The 18,094-nt window shown below is 40.8% G+C and overlaps 2 protein-coding genes across 3 annotated transcripts; both read left to right on the top strand.

The window, feature by feature from the left end:
* The first annotated feature begins 51 nt into the window (after positions 1-51).
* ercc8 (excision repair cross-complementation group 8) lies at positions 52-11,605 on the top strand. Of its 2 annotated transcripts, none has more exons than XM_070833148.1 (12): positions 52-407; positions 898-993; positions 1,367-1,468; positions 2,579-2,702; positions 3,747-3,828; positions 4,860-4,928; positions 5,019-5,085; positions 6,188-6,291; positions 7,038-7,162; positions 8,795-8,992; positions 10,420-10,515; positions 11,084-11,605. In XM_070833148.1, the coding sequence occupies exons 1-12, from the start codon at positions 331-333 to the stop codon at positions 11,150-11,152; spliced, it is 1,209 nt and encodes a 402-aa protein (XP_070689249.1). In that variant the 5' UTR covers positions 52-330; the 3' UTR covers positions 11,153-11,605. The 2 variants fall into 2 exon arrangements, with proteins under 2 accessions (XP_070689249.1, XP_070689248.1); XM_070833147.1 differs by having other exon boundaries at positions 10,420-10,521.
* An 867-nt stretch (positions 11,606-12,472) lies between these two features.
* elovl7a (ELOVL fatty acid elongase 7a) lies at positions 12,473-17,669 on the top strand. Its single transcript, XM_070833890.1, has 8 exons — positions 12,473-12,565; positions 14,320-14,409; positions 14,529-14,719; positions 15,216-15,296; positions 15,423-15,479; positions 15,598-15,703; positions 15,840-15,976; positions 16,108-17,669. The coding sequence occupies exons 2-8, from the start codon at positions 14,346-14,348 to the stop codon at positions 16,354-16,356; spliced, it is 885 nt and encodes a 294-aa protein (XP_070689991.1). The 5' UTR covers positions 12,473-12,565; positions 14,320-14,345; the 3' UTR covers positions 16,357-17,669.
* The last annotated feature ends 425 nt before the right edge of the window (positions 17,670-18,094 follow it).

The following is an 18,094-nucleotide window of genomic DNA, read 5'->3' as shown; positions in this document are numbered from 1 at the left end:
CTCGGGCAGCCAATCATCGCGCTCGTCATTCAATGGGCATTACGATCCAACATGGCGGCCCACTGTTTTTGAGTTTCTGCGAAGTTGTTGAAATTATGGTAAAATAAAACAATACGTTGTCAAAGCAAAGCTACATAATGAGATAACAATTGCGCATTTAGCTATTACGGGGCTTTATGTATAATACCATGGCTTGTTGGATGCGTAAAATTTCAGTTTAGATTAAAAAATAGATCAATACAGGTAACATGCTAGCCTCTGAGCTAGGTTATGTTAGCTAAAGGTTGGATAATCCTGCCGAAGAACTGAGTTTCTCTTCAAGTTTAAGCAATGCTGGGGTTTCTGACAGCAAGGCAGGCTGGTCTGGACGACCCTCTGCGACTGAGACGAGCAGAGTCAACGAGAAGGTGAGAGAGAATAAAAGTAGCGGTAACTTTACGAGAAAGGACAAGAAATAAGCTGCAAATACATTTGTACACACAGCGGTAGGGAACTTGTCAGGGAGCTCCCAATATCTTAATATATGGCGTCTCATTTTCGGATAGAGTTTGTCCATTGATAGTTTTAAGAAACGATAAAGAAAGAATAGTTGGCATGCTTGAAGCCTCCAGATGCTTTTATTACCCCGCATTTATATACATTTCACTCAATAAATGACCTTTTTGATGATCCAGAGTTCAAAATGTGTTGACTGTTTTTCCTTAGATTGACTAAATGATTTGTCTCATAGTCTCTTTCATTACTCTGTCTCTTTTGCAGCAAACGACTTAACTGTTATCTTCATGTGTCTTTTCCAATATCATCTTACTTTGATTGTCTAACTGTGCTTTAATGGTCTGATATGAATTCATGGAGCGTCCAGTGATGCATCCTCTTCCTCTCTCTGTGTCCCCAAAGGGTCCTCAGTCTGAAGTTGAATCCTGACAGGGACGTGGACCGAATCCATGGAAATGGCATCAACACCATTGACATTGAAGTGATAGAAGGCAGATAGTAAGTTCACCTTGTGCTAATGTGCCATTATTGATTTATTAATTTCTTCACCCCCCCACCACACACACACACACACACACACACACACACACACACACACACACACACACACACACACACACACACACACACACACACACACACACACACACACACACACACACACACACACACACTCCTTCATGGTGGCACTTTTATACCTGAAGCAGCAAAATCTGCCAAAAGGCAGCTGTAGGTCTATCCTAGACAAAGGAATAACAAATGCCAGAGTTGTTCCAGTCACCTAGTGTAAACCATAAATCTTTCTGTGATAGCTGGAACCACTGGCAGTCACACTTTGATTGAAAAAAAACATGACGGCTGTGTTTTTTAGCATGTTGTCTGGAGGAGCAGATGGTGTGATCGTCATTTATGACCTGGAGAACTACAGTAGAAAACCACAGTACACCTGCAAGGCAGTTTGCACAGTAGGCAGGTGAGTGTTATTCCATTTACTTACTCTGTCCAATAGAGGGTAGCACTGCATTAAGTTCACACAGAACCACGTCTTTCTAAGCTTGTTCACAACCCTGTTTTACAGGCAACATACTGAAATAGCCTGAATCAGGATGCTCCTTCCCTCTTTTGATACTCAGGTCTGGTTTTTAGTCAGTCAAATCTCAGTCTGAACAGTTATATCAGAATTTATTAACTGTGTTTTATTTTATTTTATTTTTTATTTTATGAACATAGTTGGAGGATGCAGATCACTACTGAGTTTAAAGCAAGAATCTGTGTCTAAGAAGTTGTGCATTGCTCACCTGTAACCCCAGGTGTAGTCATGGACTCAGACCTGAACTTCAACAGCCACATTAAGACAATTATGAAGTCATCCTACTATTACTAGAATAATATATCTAGGTTTAAAGGACTTATGTCTCAGCAGGACTTGGCCATGCATTTATCTTCAATATGATCGACTATTGCACCAGTTTCTTTATAGGTTTCCCCAAAAAGTCAATCAGACACTTGCACTTAATTCAGAAAGCTTATTTGATCTTTGCACTGGCTTCCTGTCTGCAAAGCAATTGACTTCAAAATACTATTGCTGGTTCATAAAGCACGGAATAGTTTAAGGCCAAAGTACATTTCTGATTTGCTGCTTTGCCATGAACCATCCAGAAAGATCATCTGGGACAGGTCTGCTTTCTGCTCCCAGAGTCAAACCTGAACATAGAGAGGCACTGTTTGGTTTTTATCCACCACATATCTTGAACAGTCTCCCAGAAAACTGCAGGTCTGCTGCTGCTCTCAGCTCTTTTAAATCAAGGCTGAAGACTTTCCTGGTTGCCCCTTCCTGTCATTACATGCAATACTTCATTAATTTCTTACACTGCACTCTAACTTTTATTTTTGTAATCTTATACCTGTCTTATTCCATTTTATCTTATTTTTATTTTCTATTGTCTCTGCTATTTTATTGTATTTAAATGTCCTTTTCATAATGTACCTCTTCTGCACGTTGTACAAATAAACAAATAAAATTGCCTTGCCTTACCGTGGTCGCATTTTATTACTTTGTTTTTTGTTTTGTTTTGTTTTTTAGGTCGAATCGGCATGTCCACAAATTCAGTGTTGAGACAGTCCAGTGGTATCCATATGACACCGGCATGTTTGTCTCTAGTTCCTTTGACAAGACCATGAAAGTCTGGGACACTGAGACACTGAAGGTGAGGAAAGTCCACTAAACGACGTCACTCTATGTTAAATGTGATATAGGCTGAGTTACCAGTTTATTAGGTACACCTGTACTATGAGTTCCCCCATGTGCAGTATGTAAATTGGAATAGACTAAACTAGAAAGACGTTTCAATATGATGCTGTCCAGTCTAAGCTTATTTACAACAGAGCAGAATCAACACATGAAATTATGCATGTAAACCGGTAACTCGGTGCATGGAGATTGGTTTATAAAGTAGCTAGCTGACATTTGCCTTCTTATAGCTCCGCTGCCCTTTCTCTCTTTTCGCTGTTTTTGCTATCTCTTCCCCTCTCTTTCTTTTTTCATGCTTCATGCTTTCTACCTTGCTATGCCCCATAGTCCCATATGGCAGGCTCTAAGCTGTGCTAGAGTTACACTGGCACTGCAGTTACCTCAAAAGGTCAGGGAAGGGACAGAAAAGAACCCACCGACCTTTTATTTGTTATCCTCTGTGGGTTCCTCTGTCTCTGTCCCAACAAGCACACACGCTCATGCCTATTAACTTATTTATTGTGGCTGTTTATTTGCACATTATTGCGTGCTTTGCATCAGGGTGAACATAGTGTATTTGTATTTGTGGCATTTTTATGCAAACAGAGCCTCCTCTGTGTGTGCCCATTGGCCGAGTCCATGTCGGTGCTGGCGCACACTGACAGATGGGGCACAGAGAGGCTTTCTATATTTGTTGAAGAATTTGCATTGTAACCACCACTGCTGCTTGGCTGTGCTGCCTTCTGAGCTCTGAGCTGCTGTGTGCCCCCACTTGCTTTATCTTGACCTAATTTGTTTTCTGAACTCCTTCCATGCAATCTCGCAAATTTATACTACAGTTTGAATTTAAGGCCGTGGCTTTATTTAAGGTGACGGCTGCATATTTTGTCATGAAATTGAGATTCGTAATTCAGCATACATACACAGCTATTCATAGCACTTAGCTGCTTTTCTGTCATAGCTTGCTAACTTGCACTTTCTGGTCCTTTCCCTCTCATTCTCTCACTTTGTGATTCTCCAGCCTGCTGAAGTCTTTGAGTTTGAGGGCACTGTCTACAACCACCACCTGTCTCCCATCGCCAGGAAGCACAGTCTCATCGCAGGTGAGTCCCTGTGGATGTAGCCACAGTTTTTGCTGATCTCAGTGACGCAGAGCAAACCAGCTGGAGTACTTGTTGGCATTTCTATCACTGCAAGCTAAAAAGCATTGAAGTAAAATCTCACTCGTTGCCCTGTCTGTCATCATTTTGCGTCTTCAAGCACTGTACTATTGTTTCCTGACAGTATGCTGCTGGCACTGGTCCCGTCTTGTAACCCACTTTTTAACCCAGGTTTTATAGTGACATGCACCTGGAGGGGACAAAAGTTGTCCACAAGTGGGTTACACATAGGTTCCAGTGCAGAGACAGAGTTCTGTGAAGAAAAAAGTCAACAAATCTGGATGCCATGTCACTAAACAGGATCAACCGGTTACTCGTACCTGCTGAGAATGTGCACAGAGGAGCTCCCTGTCTCATACACACACATTTTCTTTGCCACGCCTGTTTCTAAGCCAGAGACAATCACAGTGTTTGTTTTTCTCTTCTCAATGTGTCATTCCCTCTCAGAGGTGTTACAGATGCTTGACAAACAAGTCACAAACAACCGTGGAGTCTTCTATTTTACGTTTAGGAAATCTGTTCCTCAAAAGCACGAGGAGCTCATTAATTCTGCATAAATTTGACTATTTAGATTTTAATTAGGTGCTGATCTACATCTTCTTTTTATGTTAAATTTCACCAACTACCTTGCCCTCCTCCCAGTATACATGCTGGGTGTGTTAGCTCATGTTTATCAGAGGTTCGAATCAGTGAGTTTTCATATTTACCACACCTTATCTGCGAGAACCTGGGATTCCAGTTTTTACCCCTTTGAAGCACCTCTCCCTTATACACAAATTGTAGCAGATTATACGGACACAGTTTAAAGTCTGACAATATTGATAAGTAGGAATATAGTATTGTTTATGATATATGATTTAATGTAGTTTCCAACTTTTAAGTTATTCTTGTAATTTCTTTTATTCTGTGTTTAAATAAGGAATGTCAGCCTTGTGAGCCTCCCACCTTAAGTCTCTTTGTCTCTGTGTTTTTAGTTGGTACCAAAGACCCTAAAATCCAGCTGTGTGACCTGAAGTCTGGTTCACGGATTCATGTTCTTCAGGGTTAGTGGACGAGACCACAAATACACACGCTTGCTTTTCCTTTTTTTTTTCCTTTTATCGCACATATGAACAATAACTTTCCCCGTCTAGGTCACAGAGCTGAGGTCCTGTCTGTGAGGTGGTCGCCAAGATACGAGCATATCTTAGCCACTGCCAGGTAGGCTGCTAATTGCCGGTGTTTCTGTGGAGACTCACTCAGTGAAACCATCGCCTAGTTTGTCCTCTGAGCCACATCATAGAATATTGCCAGTTATAGGACAATCCCCACCATGCTGTGTCTCAGCAGTTCTTGTCATCTCAGCTCCTGCCCATCTGGCCACATTACAACCCCGAGTCAAGGATAATGCCACCACTTTGCTGGTTGATAGGCACGGTGGCACTCTAGTAGCCCTGTCAGTATAGCATATGGTAGATACAGTCCCCACCTGTTTTATGCTACATTAGAGCTGCTAATTAAGCAGTTGGGATCAGTGTGCTACTGCCCCTGTGGACTGTAAGTGATTTTGAAAACAACTGGCAACTGACCATTAACAACAAACACTGGCTTATACACAATGGTATATATGTTCCTCAGTTTGAACATGTGATATACCTACAGTATACATCGCTGTATTTCACTTTTGGGATGATTTAATTGTGAATAGTTTATGCTGTGATGGAAACCATTGAATCCGCTGACTAGACTCTCAGGCAAGAAGGTTTATTGATGCTCTGCAGAGGAGAACAGAGGAAGCATCAACACAGTGTGAATACTGCCAGATGCCACCTCAGTTCTGCCTGATGCTTCCCTCAAGTTATTCCATGCCCAAATGTACCACAAATATGTGTGAGTAGTCTATTGGCTCTCTGAAAACTATAAACTATAACTATTCACATTACCCCAGATTGCATTGTATTGATCTCCATTTCACCACCAACACCTCCCTCCAACAGTCTATCTTTCAATGTCTGTAGCATAACACAGCTATCGCCTGTGACCTTGGTAACCCTGACAACAAAGCATTGTCTGAAAGGTGCCAGCAAACCCAATCAGACAGCTAAACTGTGCTCCAAAGACAGAGACAGGACTTCCCCAACTTCAGGTGCCACAGTTGGCCTGAATGGGTGAATGGCACCCCTTGACTGGAACATGACCTGGGGAAGCTCCTGTGTGTAGAGGAGGAAAGCAGGAAAATGACCCCACAGTTTACAGGATTTTATGTTTGTTAATTAACCAGGAGGGTGCTGAACGAAAATAACTCCCTCATTTTCCTTCTAAGTGCAGACAGCAAAGTGAAAGTATGGGATGTGCGTCGGGCTTCTGGTAGTCTCTTCACTCTGGACCAGCACAATGGAGACAAGTCAAAAGCCTCCTCTGAGGCAGGTACTGTTACCTCTCCCCATTTCTTTCTTTTCTAGTGTCTTTTTCCTCATTCATCCTGAGTGGGCAGGGCCCTTGGTAGATATTTTAGCCTTTACTTAAAGATGGAAAACACACTCATTAAAGGGCATCACAACAGAGATTATTGCCGGACAGCCCACTGAAGTGTAATTGGCAGGGTAAAAATGTAGTGGTTAATAATTACTATGCTGACACGGTGCATCATTCTGTCATACGTTTCCCCTCACTCAGTTATATCAATCTACCAATCACTGTCCAAGATCTCCATTAAACAACCCCCCAGTATGGCATATATACCTTACAGTGATACTTCACAGACATACTATCTTTATATACAATAGGAGCTGATAATAATAATCATAGTAAACTGTAGAACTGTGCGGGCACCTTTCTGGTAACTGATGCTGCTATTAATACATATAGAGACAGAAAATTAAGTCTGTTGTACAACATCTCTCAGGACGGCAGGTTAACATTCTATGCGTACAATGTCTATTTTTCTGGCCTCAGGTCCTGTTTGTGTTCAAGCCAATTTGGCCAATGACTAGTTAGAAAACAGTTAAAGCAATTAAACCAGTTTATCTCCGTTATCTATTCATCTCAGCTATATCTGTTATACTGTGCAATACTAGGAGTTTTAAGAAAGCATGTAGTGTTGGCTCTTGATAAGGATGTGGAAGAAAGTGATGAAAAATGCATGTTACCATGTCTTTCCGGTTTTTAACCAGTGAACACAGCTCATAATGGCAGAGTGAATGGCCTGTCCTTTACTGGCGATGGCCTCTACCTCCTTACGACTGGAACTGATGACCGTATGCGACTATGGAATAGTGCCACTGGAGAAAACACACTGGTAAGGTGTGTGTGCATGTGTGCATGTATGTGTGAATGAAAGTGAAAGTAAATGCTGTGTCCTTGCAGATGCAGCAGTTGCAAACCCACTTCATTTGCCTCACACAAACTAAATCCTTGAAAGAAGTGTGAAGAACAAATACCTGAAATGTCTCATTTCACACCCTCCAAACTGGGTTAGGGGCCTACAGAAACTGTGGTCATTAAGGTCATCAGTGAATTCAGATCCAGCCAAACTGTCTATCTTTGACCTCAGTGATCCTGTTGACACCTGTTTTGATTGATTTGATTGTACCATTTCATCAGCAGTGTCTTGTCTCAGTATTACATGTGGAGTTCCACAAGGCTCAATGTTTGGTCCTGACTCCACATTAGAGTCATGTAATTCAATTTTAATACCAAAATATTAATCAATATTAGTTTAATTTGCTGAAATGATCACATCAATCTATGAATTTCTTACAACCTATTAGAAGAAAGAGGAACTTATTCTTGCCAGTGGTGGCCACTTTCTGTTATGTCTCTCCTAAAAGCCAGAAAGCGACAAAGATTATTTGTGCACACCATCACCGGAATCCTAGAGGCCTGAGTGCACTTCCATTACTATCAGATGAGGTCACTGTAATGCCTTCTCCTCTGGGCTACCTAGAGGCTGTAAAGTCTCTGCAGTTGATACAAGATTGTGTTGTACAAGTTCTAAGTAGGACAGGAAAATCAACCACATCAACCGTGTCTTTAAACTTTTACTGAGCCCTCCAGGCGACTGCTAGGCATGACGTTTAGTATTTGTTGTCATCCACTATTCTCAAAGTTTAACTGGGGCAGTTTTACTGCTGGGGTGAACATGACAGCCAGGTTGAAATTTCTGTAAAAGTCATCTAGTTGTATTTCAAATATTGTACAAAAAAAAATTTCTTGAATTTATCTTTTACTTTTTTTCAATTTTCTTCAGTTTTCATGGCAACAGTGGAATTATTAAAAGCGGTACATTGTCCTCTAAACTGTTGGATATTCTCTAAAAACCCTCTAATTGGGATACTAGTATGGGGCCACTGAAATAATCATCTTGTCCAGAATGATGATGTGGTGATGGTGTGTAGACAAGTTCAATAGGAATTATTGTTAACTTTATTAACTGTATTGTTTACACTCTTACAGGTTCTTCAGGACAGATTCTTTGACTATTTCAGTTTTGGTCGTGATAATAGAAAATAGGTGCTCACACTGATTGCTCTGAATTGGTGTTTCTGCCCAGACTAAAACCAATAGGATGCCAGTCTTTAAGAAACTTGACTTTACAGCATTTGGTCTACATGAAATAATGGCAAATTTGTATAACCAACCCCATTCACAACCCTACATCGCTGAAACATAACCTTACCTTAAAGCTAAGAGAAGCTGTGGTGTTTGCCCTGGGCTTTCTCACAGTCTGCTGGTCCAATTTCCTGCTCCGCTGCCTCGTGTTACAGTTGCCATGGAGGGCATTTTTCCATCTTCAAGCTATAGCACAATGGGGGAAAGGTGTTATAATCCAACAACCCATCTCACATTGTTTGGTGTTATTAGTAGATTATATGTGGACATATAAACACATGATCTGAATCTTATGTGCCCTAAATTTTTTGTCTCTCAGGTAAATTATGGGAAGGTCAGCAATGAGAGTCGTAAAAGACTACAGTTCACAGTGTCACGTGGCTGCAGCCCAGAGTTTGTGTTTGTGCCATGCGGCAGCTCAGTGGCAGTGTACGCCGTCCACACGGGAGAGCTGGTCACTATGCTCAGGGGTCACTACAACAACGTCGACTGCTGCGAGTTCCACGCAGACTACCAGGTAAGACAAATCCCAGGTGGTGACTATTTCCTGCATCAATATACCCATCTATCATCTGCAGTGCTGCCCTTGTTTGTATTTCCATTCTATTTCTGTTTGTTCCCACTGGTCAGATCTAGTTTGTCTCGTACGCTTAGAGAGATCAGGTCAGTTTCTCTCTGTCCACCGTCTTTTTAATTTTTATCTCCTCAGCTTCTGTGGTGATGTAACTGCAGTAAGAGCAATTAGAAATTTGCAGTCAGCATAGCAGTTAGATAACATGGCTAAGTCAACATTTCCTGAGCTGCTGTAAATGCAAATACAGGCATCCCCTTTGTGTGTCAGTCATATGATGAAGGTTAAAGTCATACCATCTCCTTTACTAGAGTCAAATACAGATGTTACTTTGGATTCACCGGTATCTGTAACATGCAGCTTGTGCTTGTTGCAGTTTGAGGGTTGAAGCCAGTGGGAAGAGGATGTTAACCAATTTGTTATGTACAGTAACTTTCTTTTTGTTGCTGCATGTACAGTACTGTGCAAACGTTTTAGGGAGGTGTGAAGAAATGCTGTTAAGTAAGAATGCTTTCAAAAAGCTAAAAAAAATAATTGTTTATTTTTATCTATTTACAAAATGTTGAGCTGATTTTTTTTCAGTTTCCTCACACGGGCTTTTTCCAGACCTTAAAAAAGGTAGAAGAGCTGTCAATATTTGTAAATTCAGCGTGGAAATGTAATGTTACATTTAGCAGAGGGCAACATGCCTATGGCACATCTGCCAAACTCAGCATAGAGTCCATTATTTTATTTCTTACAGGTTGACCTGATTTGTACTGTTTTCCTGCCCAAATTTGATTATTCTAACATCATCATTCAGATCACTACAATATGCAGATTATTACTTTTTATTGTTTTTTTGTTTTTTTTCAGAACATCAGTGGCAAACAAGCTTGAATTTTAAAAAAAAAAGGCCATTTTAGTTTTATTCTCTTGCTAACTTTACAATGGACTTACAATGGCAATTGGCTAAATATTGACATAACAGTAATATCTGACTGAAACCAGTGTTTGTTTTCATTCAAGTCTCCCAATATATCTGCAAATACATGGTGAACACATATTTATCATATCATTCTTCATACAATTTAGACCAAACTGATAAATTAAGCTGTTCACTTTTCCACTCAAGTGTCCTTTAAGAATAACCTAACATGGTGATGATGATTTTATGTAAGCGTTGGCAGTAACTTTTAGTGCTGAGAAACACTGTAGTTACTAGGTAACTTTAGTAGTACAGTAGTAGTGTGTAGTAGTGTGTGTCCCATGAGTTCACTTGGCAAAGCGTAGAAGCGCTTTAAGCTGCCGCACCAGTTGTGCTTTCATTCCCTCTAAAAGTATATGAACCAACATGTCAGAACTGAGTTGTCCTTGTTCTTCTTTATTTGTAGGAGCTGTATAGTGGAGGCAAAGACTGTAACATCTTAGCCTGGGTTCCTGTCCTTCGTGCCTCAGATATGGAAGAAGAGTCAAACAATGCAAATGAGGTACTTGTCCTAACAGCAGGTTACAAGATATAGATAAAATCATATCAGGAATAATTGTGGAATCAAATTACACTTTGAAATGTAATAAATTCACTTTATATGTTGTAAAGCCAACTGTGAGAATTTAATGACAACGTGAACATGATGTTTCGTAACTGTGTTTTCATGAATGACAATGAAGTCATAGACAGTGTCATCTCAGGAATTTAAATTATGCCACCTTGGTGTTACCTGGCACACAGTGATACACACCAGCCCGCAGACACTATTATCCAGTTCTGCATTCTAGTCGTACTTATTTGATTGCAAAGTACCACGTCTCACCGCTCTCTCTTTTCCCAGTTTAACTCGTTTAACTACTTTTAGCAGATGAACGCAGCAGTAGTTGTCATCAGTCATATACAAATTGTTGTCAGGCAATTTTGACAGTATTGTGTGGTGTTTTTCCCTTACAGTGCAGACACATACTGTATATGGTTGTGTATAGTGTTTTTTATAATGAATTTATTTAAAGAGGAGTGATTTAATTCAGACTTGATATTGAGCTGAATGTCTCGGTGGCTTACAGGCTGCTGCTGCTGGCCAGTCGTCAGTGAACCCTGCCTTTCAGGACGCATGGAGCAGTGATGAAGATTGATGCTGGTGTTTTGTATGAGTGGACAAAGCGGACGTACAGGTGTCTGACCATGCAAATGAGCACACATCCTCGGACACCTGTGAAGATAATTATGGGCTGAGGGAAATTTATCTGTTTCATTATCAGAGACAAAAAAGCCTTTAAATTAAAAGGAAATGTGTAAATAATTGTACGACTTTATACACATGCATAATGTTATGTATGATGGTCATGTGCATTTGATATAGCATCGTTATTCTTGTTTTGTATTTTTTTTATGACAATGTAAAAACAACATGCTCCTTGTATAGCAAGCATTTTGTTGCTGAAGTTTTCTTAACCCGCTTCACCATGGTACACATCTGCCATTGTTTGTGTAAATTACATGTTTTTGGAGGTTTTGAGACAAGCAGAAAGCATCTTTACTGTATGTCACAGCACTCACGCACCTGTTATGATGATGGCATGATATTGGGTTTATGCAATTTGTAATTTGTTATGGAAGATTGTGGTTAAAGGGACTCATGTAGAGAGGGGGGGGGGGGGGGTTGTCATCTTTGGAAACGGGTGTGGTGGAAATCTTTCAGCTTTTGTGTTCCTGCAGCTGAGTTGAGAGGAGACTGCCCATAATCCTGACATGGGAGTGACTGGGCAATCAGAAACACACATTGTCTTGTTGCCATTGCTGGCAGAATTTGCATTTGTTTATAAGTTCAGCTGTCTGCTGCTTGCTGAAACCAGCAGCGAGGAGTGGTACTGACCTGTCCCGCTCCCCTCTCAGTTTTACAAATTGGCCTTATTACCATGTGAACACCTGCAACTCAAATGAGGCTTCATACTGAAAACAAAAAACACATTACAGGGATAAACATTATCCTTTTATAATTTACCATTAATTCTTTTATATCACTCTAGTGATATTTGAAGATGAAAACACTATTTGTATCCTGGATTCTTTTTGTCTCGTCTAATGTATCAGTTGGCTGTCTTTTTCTCACATTACCTGAAGTGTCTTGATTGTACAGTTTCTACCTTGTCTCCAATAAAAGCACTGGGAATGCTTCTTCATTTCTTTTAATTTTGATGAGGTTTTTGGCGTGGCCTTTTTTTTTTTTTTTTTTTTTTTTTTTTTTACTGAAACCAGTTATTAATTCCGTCGAAGGAGGATATACTGTATCGTTGCAAAATCACAGTTTCAGATGAGACATCGCATAAGAATGAACTTAAATCAGAAACTAGCCAATCAGCGGGCGCGGGGGCGCGACCGGAAATCAGGCCCCGCCTCCCGTGGTTGCCATAAGGACCGGGGAGAACGCGCAGTGAGAGCGCGCGAGCTGAGCCAGGAGCACACCTGTAGAGTGGCCGCAGGTGAGAGGGGCGTTTGGATACTGACTATTAAACCTGAAGGATTTTCACTGAGCAGCAGCAGCAAAGGTTAGTAGTTTAACTTTTTTTTTTTCTCAGCCAAATGATAAAACAGCCAAAAGAATGACTGTGGAGATGATCGAAACAAAGTGTGAGACCACCGGTGTGTGGATGCAAACGCGTGTCTGTGATTACTGAGACACTTCCTGTCTCTGGGAGGTGGACGGTGGCCTGTCCGACTTGTTTTTTTTGGGGGGTTTTTTTCCATCAGTGGCGTCACCTGGTCCTCATCAGGTCTGCTCCTTAATGAGGATTACAGCCACACTGGTGCGCAATATGATCTGACATTGACTTAAAAAAAAATGTGGATGCCTTAAATGGTGCTCTAACTGAATATCACTACATAAGAAGAAGCTCTTTCCAAAGTAGGTGCATTTACATGACCTCAAATTTGAATAGCTTCTACCCACCAGGGAGTTAAATTTTTATTGTGTATTGTTTGAGGAGGTCAGTGTTCTCAGATAAAAGAATAGGGAAATGATGGTGAAAGACAAATAGTCTTTTACTGTAAAGATCTTGTGCAATGTCCTCACTCAAACATGGATTCTGTCCTTTTGTAAATTGTGGGAGTTGACATTTAAAGAACATAAAAGCAGGAGATCTGTCTCCTGAGAGAAGCAACCTCTACATCAGGATCCCTGACTATAACGTTAATTGGCAAGTCAAGGCTTGCCACATCTTCATTAGTGTCTTTTTTTTTTTTTTTTTTCTCCACAGTTTACCCAGTGACTTGCTCTGTTCAGTTCTTTTTACATTCAAGAGGACACACCTTGAAAACCTGTCATGTAGGGTTAACAGACACGTGCTGATGGATTTTTATTCACATTTACTCTCAGTGCTGTACAAATGGCACATGGGTTTGTAGAAACTAAAAGGTATATAGAGTGCCAACATTTGATTTGACTTGTGGTTTGTGAAAGTGATTACTCTGAGAAGTTCCTAATGACGTCTTACCCAGAGTACAGATGCGTTTCACAAACCAGTCAAGCCAGTCATTGTGAAACTTTACCCCACTGGCATCGTCCACAAACTCTTAACCGCCATGTTGTATTTTATGCAGCAGCTTGATTTAACTGAACCATATGGCTGTTGGGTCATGATTAATTGCTGCAGCAGATGCCACTGGGATCACTGGGAAAATTCTCTCTCATTTGCTTTGGTGAAAATCCACAAAATTAAGCTCATCACTCTGACATCACACAGTGTGTATTATTTTTACGTTGGCCACGCATGCATGTGTGTTGAACAAATTCTAGTCCCACTGTTGTTTCTCTGTGAACGGAGAGACACTGACTACTACTCATTGTACTCCCATTACAACTCTTGGCTTTGTCTGCCTCAGATGCTCCGAGGGGCAGCAAAGACTGGTCTGTACGGTGGGGGTGGGGGGGGGGGTCAGTCATGGATGCTAGTGTACTGTACTGCAACTACAAATGCCATTGTTTGTTGTTGTTTGGTAGCAGTTTTGTCGAAACTGGTGAAAGTAGAGGAACTACTTGCCTTTTTATTAACCTTGATGGTTCCTCAACATGAAAGTGTGCTGTGGTCATTTGAATGCAGTGTCTTCTCCCTTTTTGTTTATTTAGAAGCTTTTGAATACGTACAAACATTTCAGCAAACAAATGCCTCTTTGCTGCTCTTGGACATGAACATCACTGACCCCGATTGTGTGTTGGGCTTCTTTTCCAAATGCCATTAGACTCATATCAGGTCCAAACTGACTTCTTTAACCTTTTTTTTTTAACTTTTTGCTCTTCTTCCAGGTGAATTGCAAGGGTCTTGCCTGAAAATGGAGTTTGATAATATAAAGTCCTCAGCTGCACTCATCTATGATGAGTTCATCCAAAACGCAGGTGAGTCTTTTGAGCGCTAAAACGCAACAAGCATTCAAGCCGATCCTGTGGCATGTTTGTAATGTAAAACTCTACACCCAGTTAGATCTAACAAACCTGTCAACATGCCTCTATCACAGACTTGCGGACGGGGAACTGGTTCCTTATGTCGTCGCCCCTCCCCCAGACCATCATCATCTTGGCATACATTTACTTTGTCACGTCGCTGGGGCCTCGACTGATGGAGAACCGCAAAGCCTTTGACCTCAAGGGAGTTCTCATAGCCTACAACTTCGGCGTGGTGGCTCTCTCACTCTACATGTGCTATGAAGTGAGTCGACGTGTTTATCGTTTGGGTGCAGTAGGCATGAAAATTATGCTGTTGAAATCATTCTTTTAATGCAAGAGTTTACAAAAGGACGCATACCACAGGCTCATAGTGGGGGGGAGCACAAGCTCATTGTTGAACACATTCCATAAGCAGTCTTGTGAAATGCTCTTGTTTTCTTTTCACACGTGACTATAACTCTGAGGTAAAACCAGAAACTGCCCCGTCTTGTGCACATGTTGCCTCAGACCTGCATAACTTCAACATGACTGACTTTGCCCTGCACCTGCTGTCTTCAGGTGCACTTGGGTTTTATCAATGTACTGTTTTTTTTTTTGTTTGTTTTTTTTGTCTAGACTCTTAGTGTAAATATTACCTCCTTATTCTAACCATACATTGATTTGATGTTCATTGTCCCCTGTAGATTTTTTTTTTCATTTTAATTCTAAATCATTTCCATGGCATCTGTTGTCATTAACCACACTGCTGTTCTCTTCAGTTTGTGATGTCAGGATGGGGTACAGGATATTCTTTTCACTGCGACCTGGTCGACTACTCTGATTCACCACAGGCTGTGAGGGTAAGCCGCTCATTTCCACATTCTGGTGTACTGCAGCATCTGCTTGCATTTTGAACACATGGTTAAAGATCTACTGTAGATGTTTTCATGAACATGTAGTGAAATGTTCCATACTGTCTCCTCTAGATGGCGGCAACATGCTGGCTTTACTACTTTTCAAAGTTCATTGAGATGTTGGACACGGTGAGTCCCAAAATCAGTCAAACATAACACTAAAACTTACACTTGAGTTCTACCAATGTCACCACCCCCTTTATTTATTTATTTATAGATGACAAACTATACTTGTGTCCCTTTTCAGATCTTCTTTGTGCTGAGGAAGAAGACTAGCCAGGTGACATTTCTTCATGTCTACCATCACTCAATCATGCCCTTCACCTGGTGGTTTGGGGTTCGGTTTGCAGCAGGTAGAATTTCCTTGTCTTTTATATATATATATATATATATATATATATATTTTTTTTTTTAATGAATGTACAAGCAGTAATTTAAATGAGCAGAAATGTCTTGACATTTAGTGACCTTGCATTGTGTATTTTTCAGGCGGTCTCGGGACATTCCACGCTCTGCTCAACTGTGTCGTCCATGTTATCATGTACACTTACTATGGCCTGACTGCCATGGGCCCCCACTACCAGAAGTACCTGTGGTGGAAGAAGTACCTCACTACCATTCAGCTGGTGCGTGTGTGTTAATGGGTCTTGCACAAGATGGCTTTTTTTTTTTTTTTCCTTTTCCTTCTCGAAGTGTACTTTTATACAGACCTGTCCCAACAATAGAATAAACCCTCCCTTTCTTTGTTGCTCCCCAGATCCAGTTTGTCCTGGTGACCAGCCACATTTCTCAGTACTTCTTCATGAAGGACTGCCCCTACCAGTTCCCTATCTTCATCTACATCATCGGCTCATATGGCCTGATTTTCCTGTTCCTCTTCCTCAACTTTTGGTACCACGCCTACACCAAGGGCAAGAGACTGCCTAGAGTGCTGCAGGCTCAGACATGGGCACACCACAGCAACGGAGTTATGAATGGAAATGCCAGTCACGAAAAAGACGAGTGACGCAGGACTCTGCTCATCAGAGGGTTTCGGGGTTGACCTCATGTGCGTAAGCAAACCACTGCAGTCTGAGATTCAACCCCAATTAGTTTGGACTTTTTTTTTTTTTTTTTTTTTTCTTCTGGATTGGTTTTCTACTTGCAACTGCAAAAGACAATCTTTAAATTATGACCAAAGCTATATTTAAGAGATGTATTGACCCAAGCTGAAGGGTTTTTATTTAATTTTGTTTACACTGAAGGTAAAACCCATGTTCTGCTATGGAATGTCCAAATACCCCTCTAGTTTCTTCTATGGTGTGTTTTTAAAAGGAGACATTTTGGATGCCAGAAATCAACATCACCATTCACACTGACTGTAGAGCTTCACCAGTGGTCACACTGTTGGACCCTTGGCTGTATATTTTATATCAAAGCTTCTAATGCTGAGATCATTTTACTTTTGTGACTTGATCATGCTACTCAAAGCTTTTAAGAAATCCAGTTCAGGCTTTTTAGTTGTGCACTGAAATTAAGGTTTGTTTATTTCACTTTTACATTGACTGTTCTGAGTCTGGTGTATAGGCTGCACATGTCCTGTTGTGCAGGTCATTTTAAATGTTACACACATGCAGAACAGGGTGTCTTAGATTTAATCACACATGCCTGCCCACTTCTCTATGGTTGAGTCACACAGCTGCTGATGGTACAGACATGCAGGGAAAATCGCCATCTTCATACAGTGGCATTGATTTATTCTCCTGACTTAATAGTTCCTGGTGAAGCAATGGTGTGACTGAGATGCCAGAGAGCAGGGCTGCTGGTCCATTGTTCTTGTAGGATCCAAAACAGAGTTTTACTACTCCTTTACCAAGGCATATTGCAGAAAACATGGAGCAGCCTCACCTGCCTGCTTTTAAGTATTTTGCTTCATGTGTTGAAGCTCTGTGGCTAACAGGGTTTGAGACTGCTGAAGTCGGGCAGTGCCTTTGGACTGAGGTCTGTTGAGTAGTGTTTGTTTTTTTTTTTTTTAATATCTGGTCATGATGATCTTAAAGTGAGAAGTGGATGTAACACTCTGCTCCCTTTTGGTGACTGAGGACACAGGATGGAGCTTGGCATGCTAGTGGAAAGAATTCCACTTTTTCCTATTTGGGTGCAAGCCCATGTTAACGCTAAGGATTTACAGATGTACAATGCGCATAAAAGGGAGTAAACACTCAGTTCCTTGTAAGATCCTTTATTATACTGATTTAATGTTGAAGAAATGATGTGACATGTTTATATTGTATTTTATATATTTATGCAAAATAAATGATCAATGTACTTTGAAAATGATCTCGCTTTTTCTGTTAAATTGTCTTAACTTTTTTTTTTTTTTTTTTTTAAAAGGGATTTATAAGATATTCAGACTTCAAAATATTACAAGCTTTCACTTTCTTCCCCCCCCCCCAATTCCTGCAGAGTACCGCAGTTTCACTTGGGCTGGATCCAAATGCAGCCTCTTTACATGCATCTTTTGAAAGGGACACACACACACACACACACACACACACAAAAAATGGCGACCCCACTCGACCAGGCCCAACTTCTTCTCTTGGTTTAGTCCTTATGCTACTGAGAAGAAAATGAACCATGAAAACCTTCAGCCATAAGAACCTTCAGGAAATATTAGGAAGCGCAACAACTGTTATCTGGGGTCCATGCTGAATTTGTTAAATGTTTATTTTTGATAAGTGATGCTTTGACCTGACTGAGCTCTT

Source organism: Pempheris klunzingeri, chromosome 7, assembly GCF_042242105.1.
Source record: "Pempheris klunzingeri isolate RE-2024b chromosome 7, fPemKlu1.hap1, whole genome shotgun sequence".
Classification (NCBI taxonomy): domain Eukaryota; kingdom Metazoa; phylum Chordata; class Actinopteri; order Acropomatiformes; family Pempheridae; genus Pempheris; species Pempheris klunzingeri.
The sequence above is the reverse complement of the archived record's forward strand: the minus strand, read 5'-3'. Positions and strand labels throughout refer to the sequence as shown.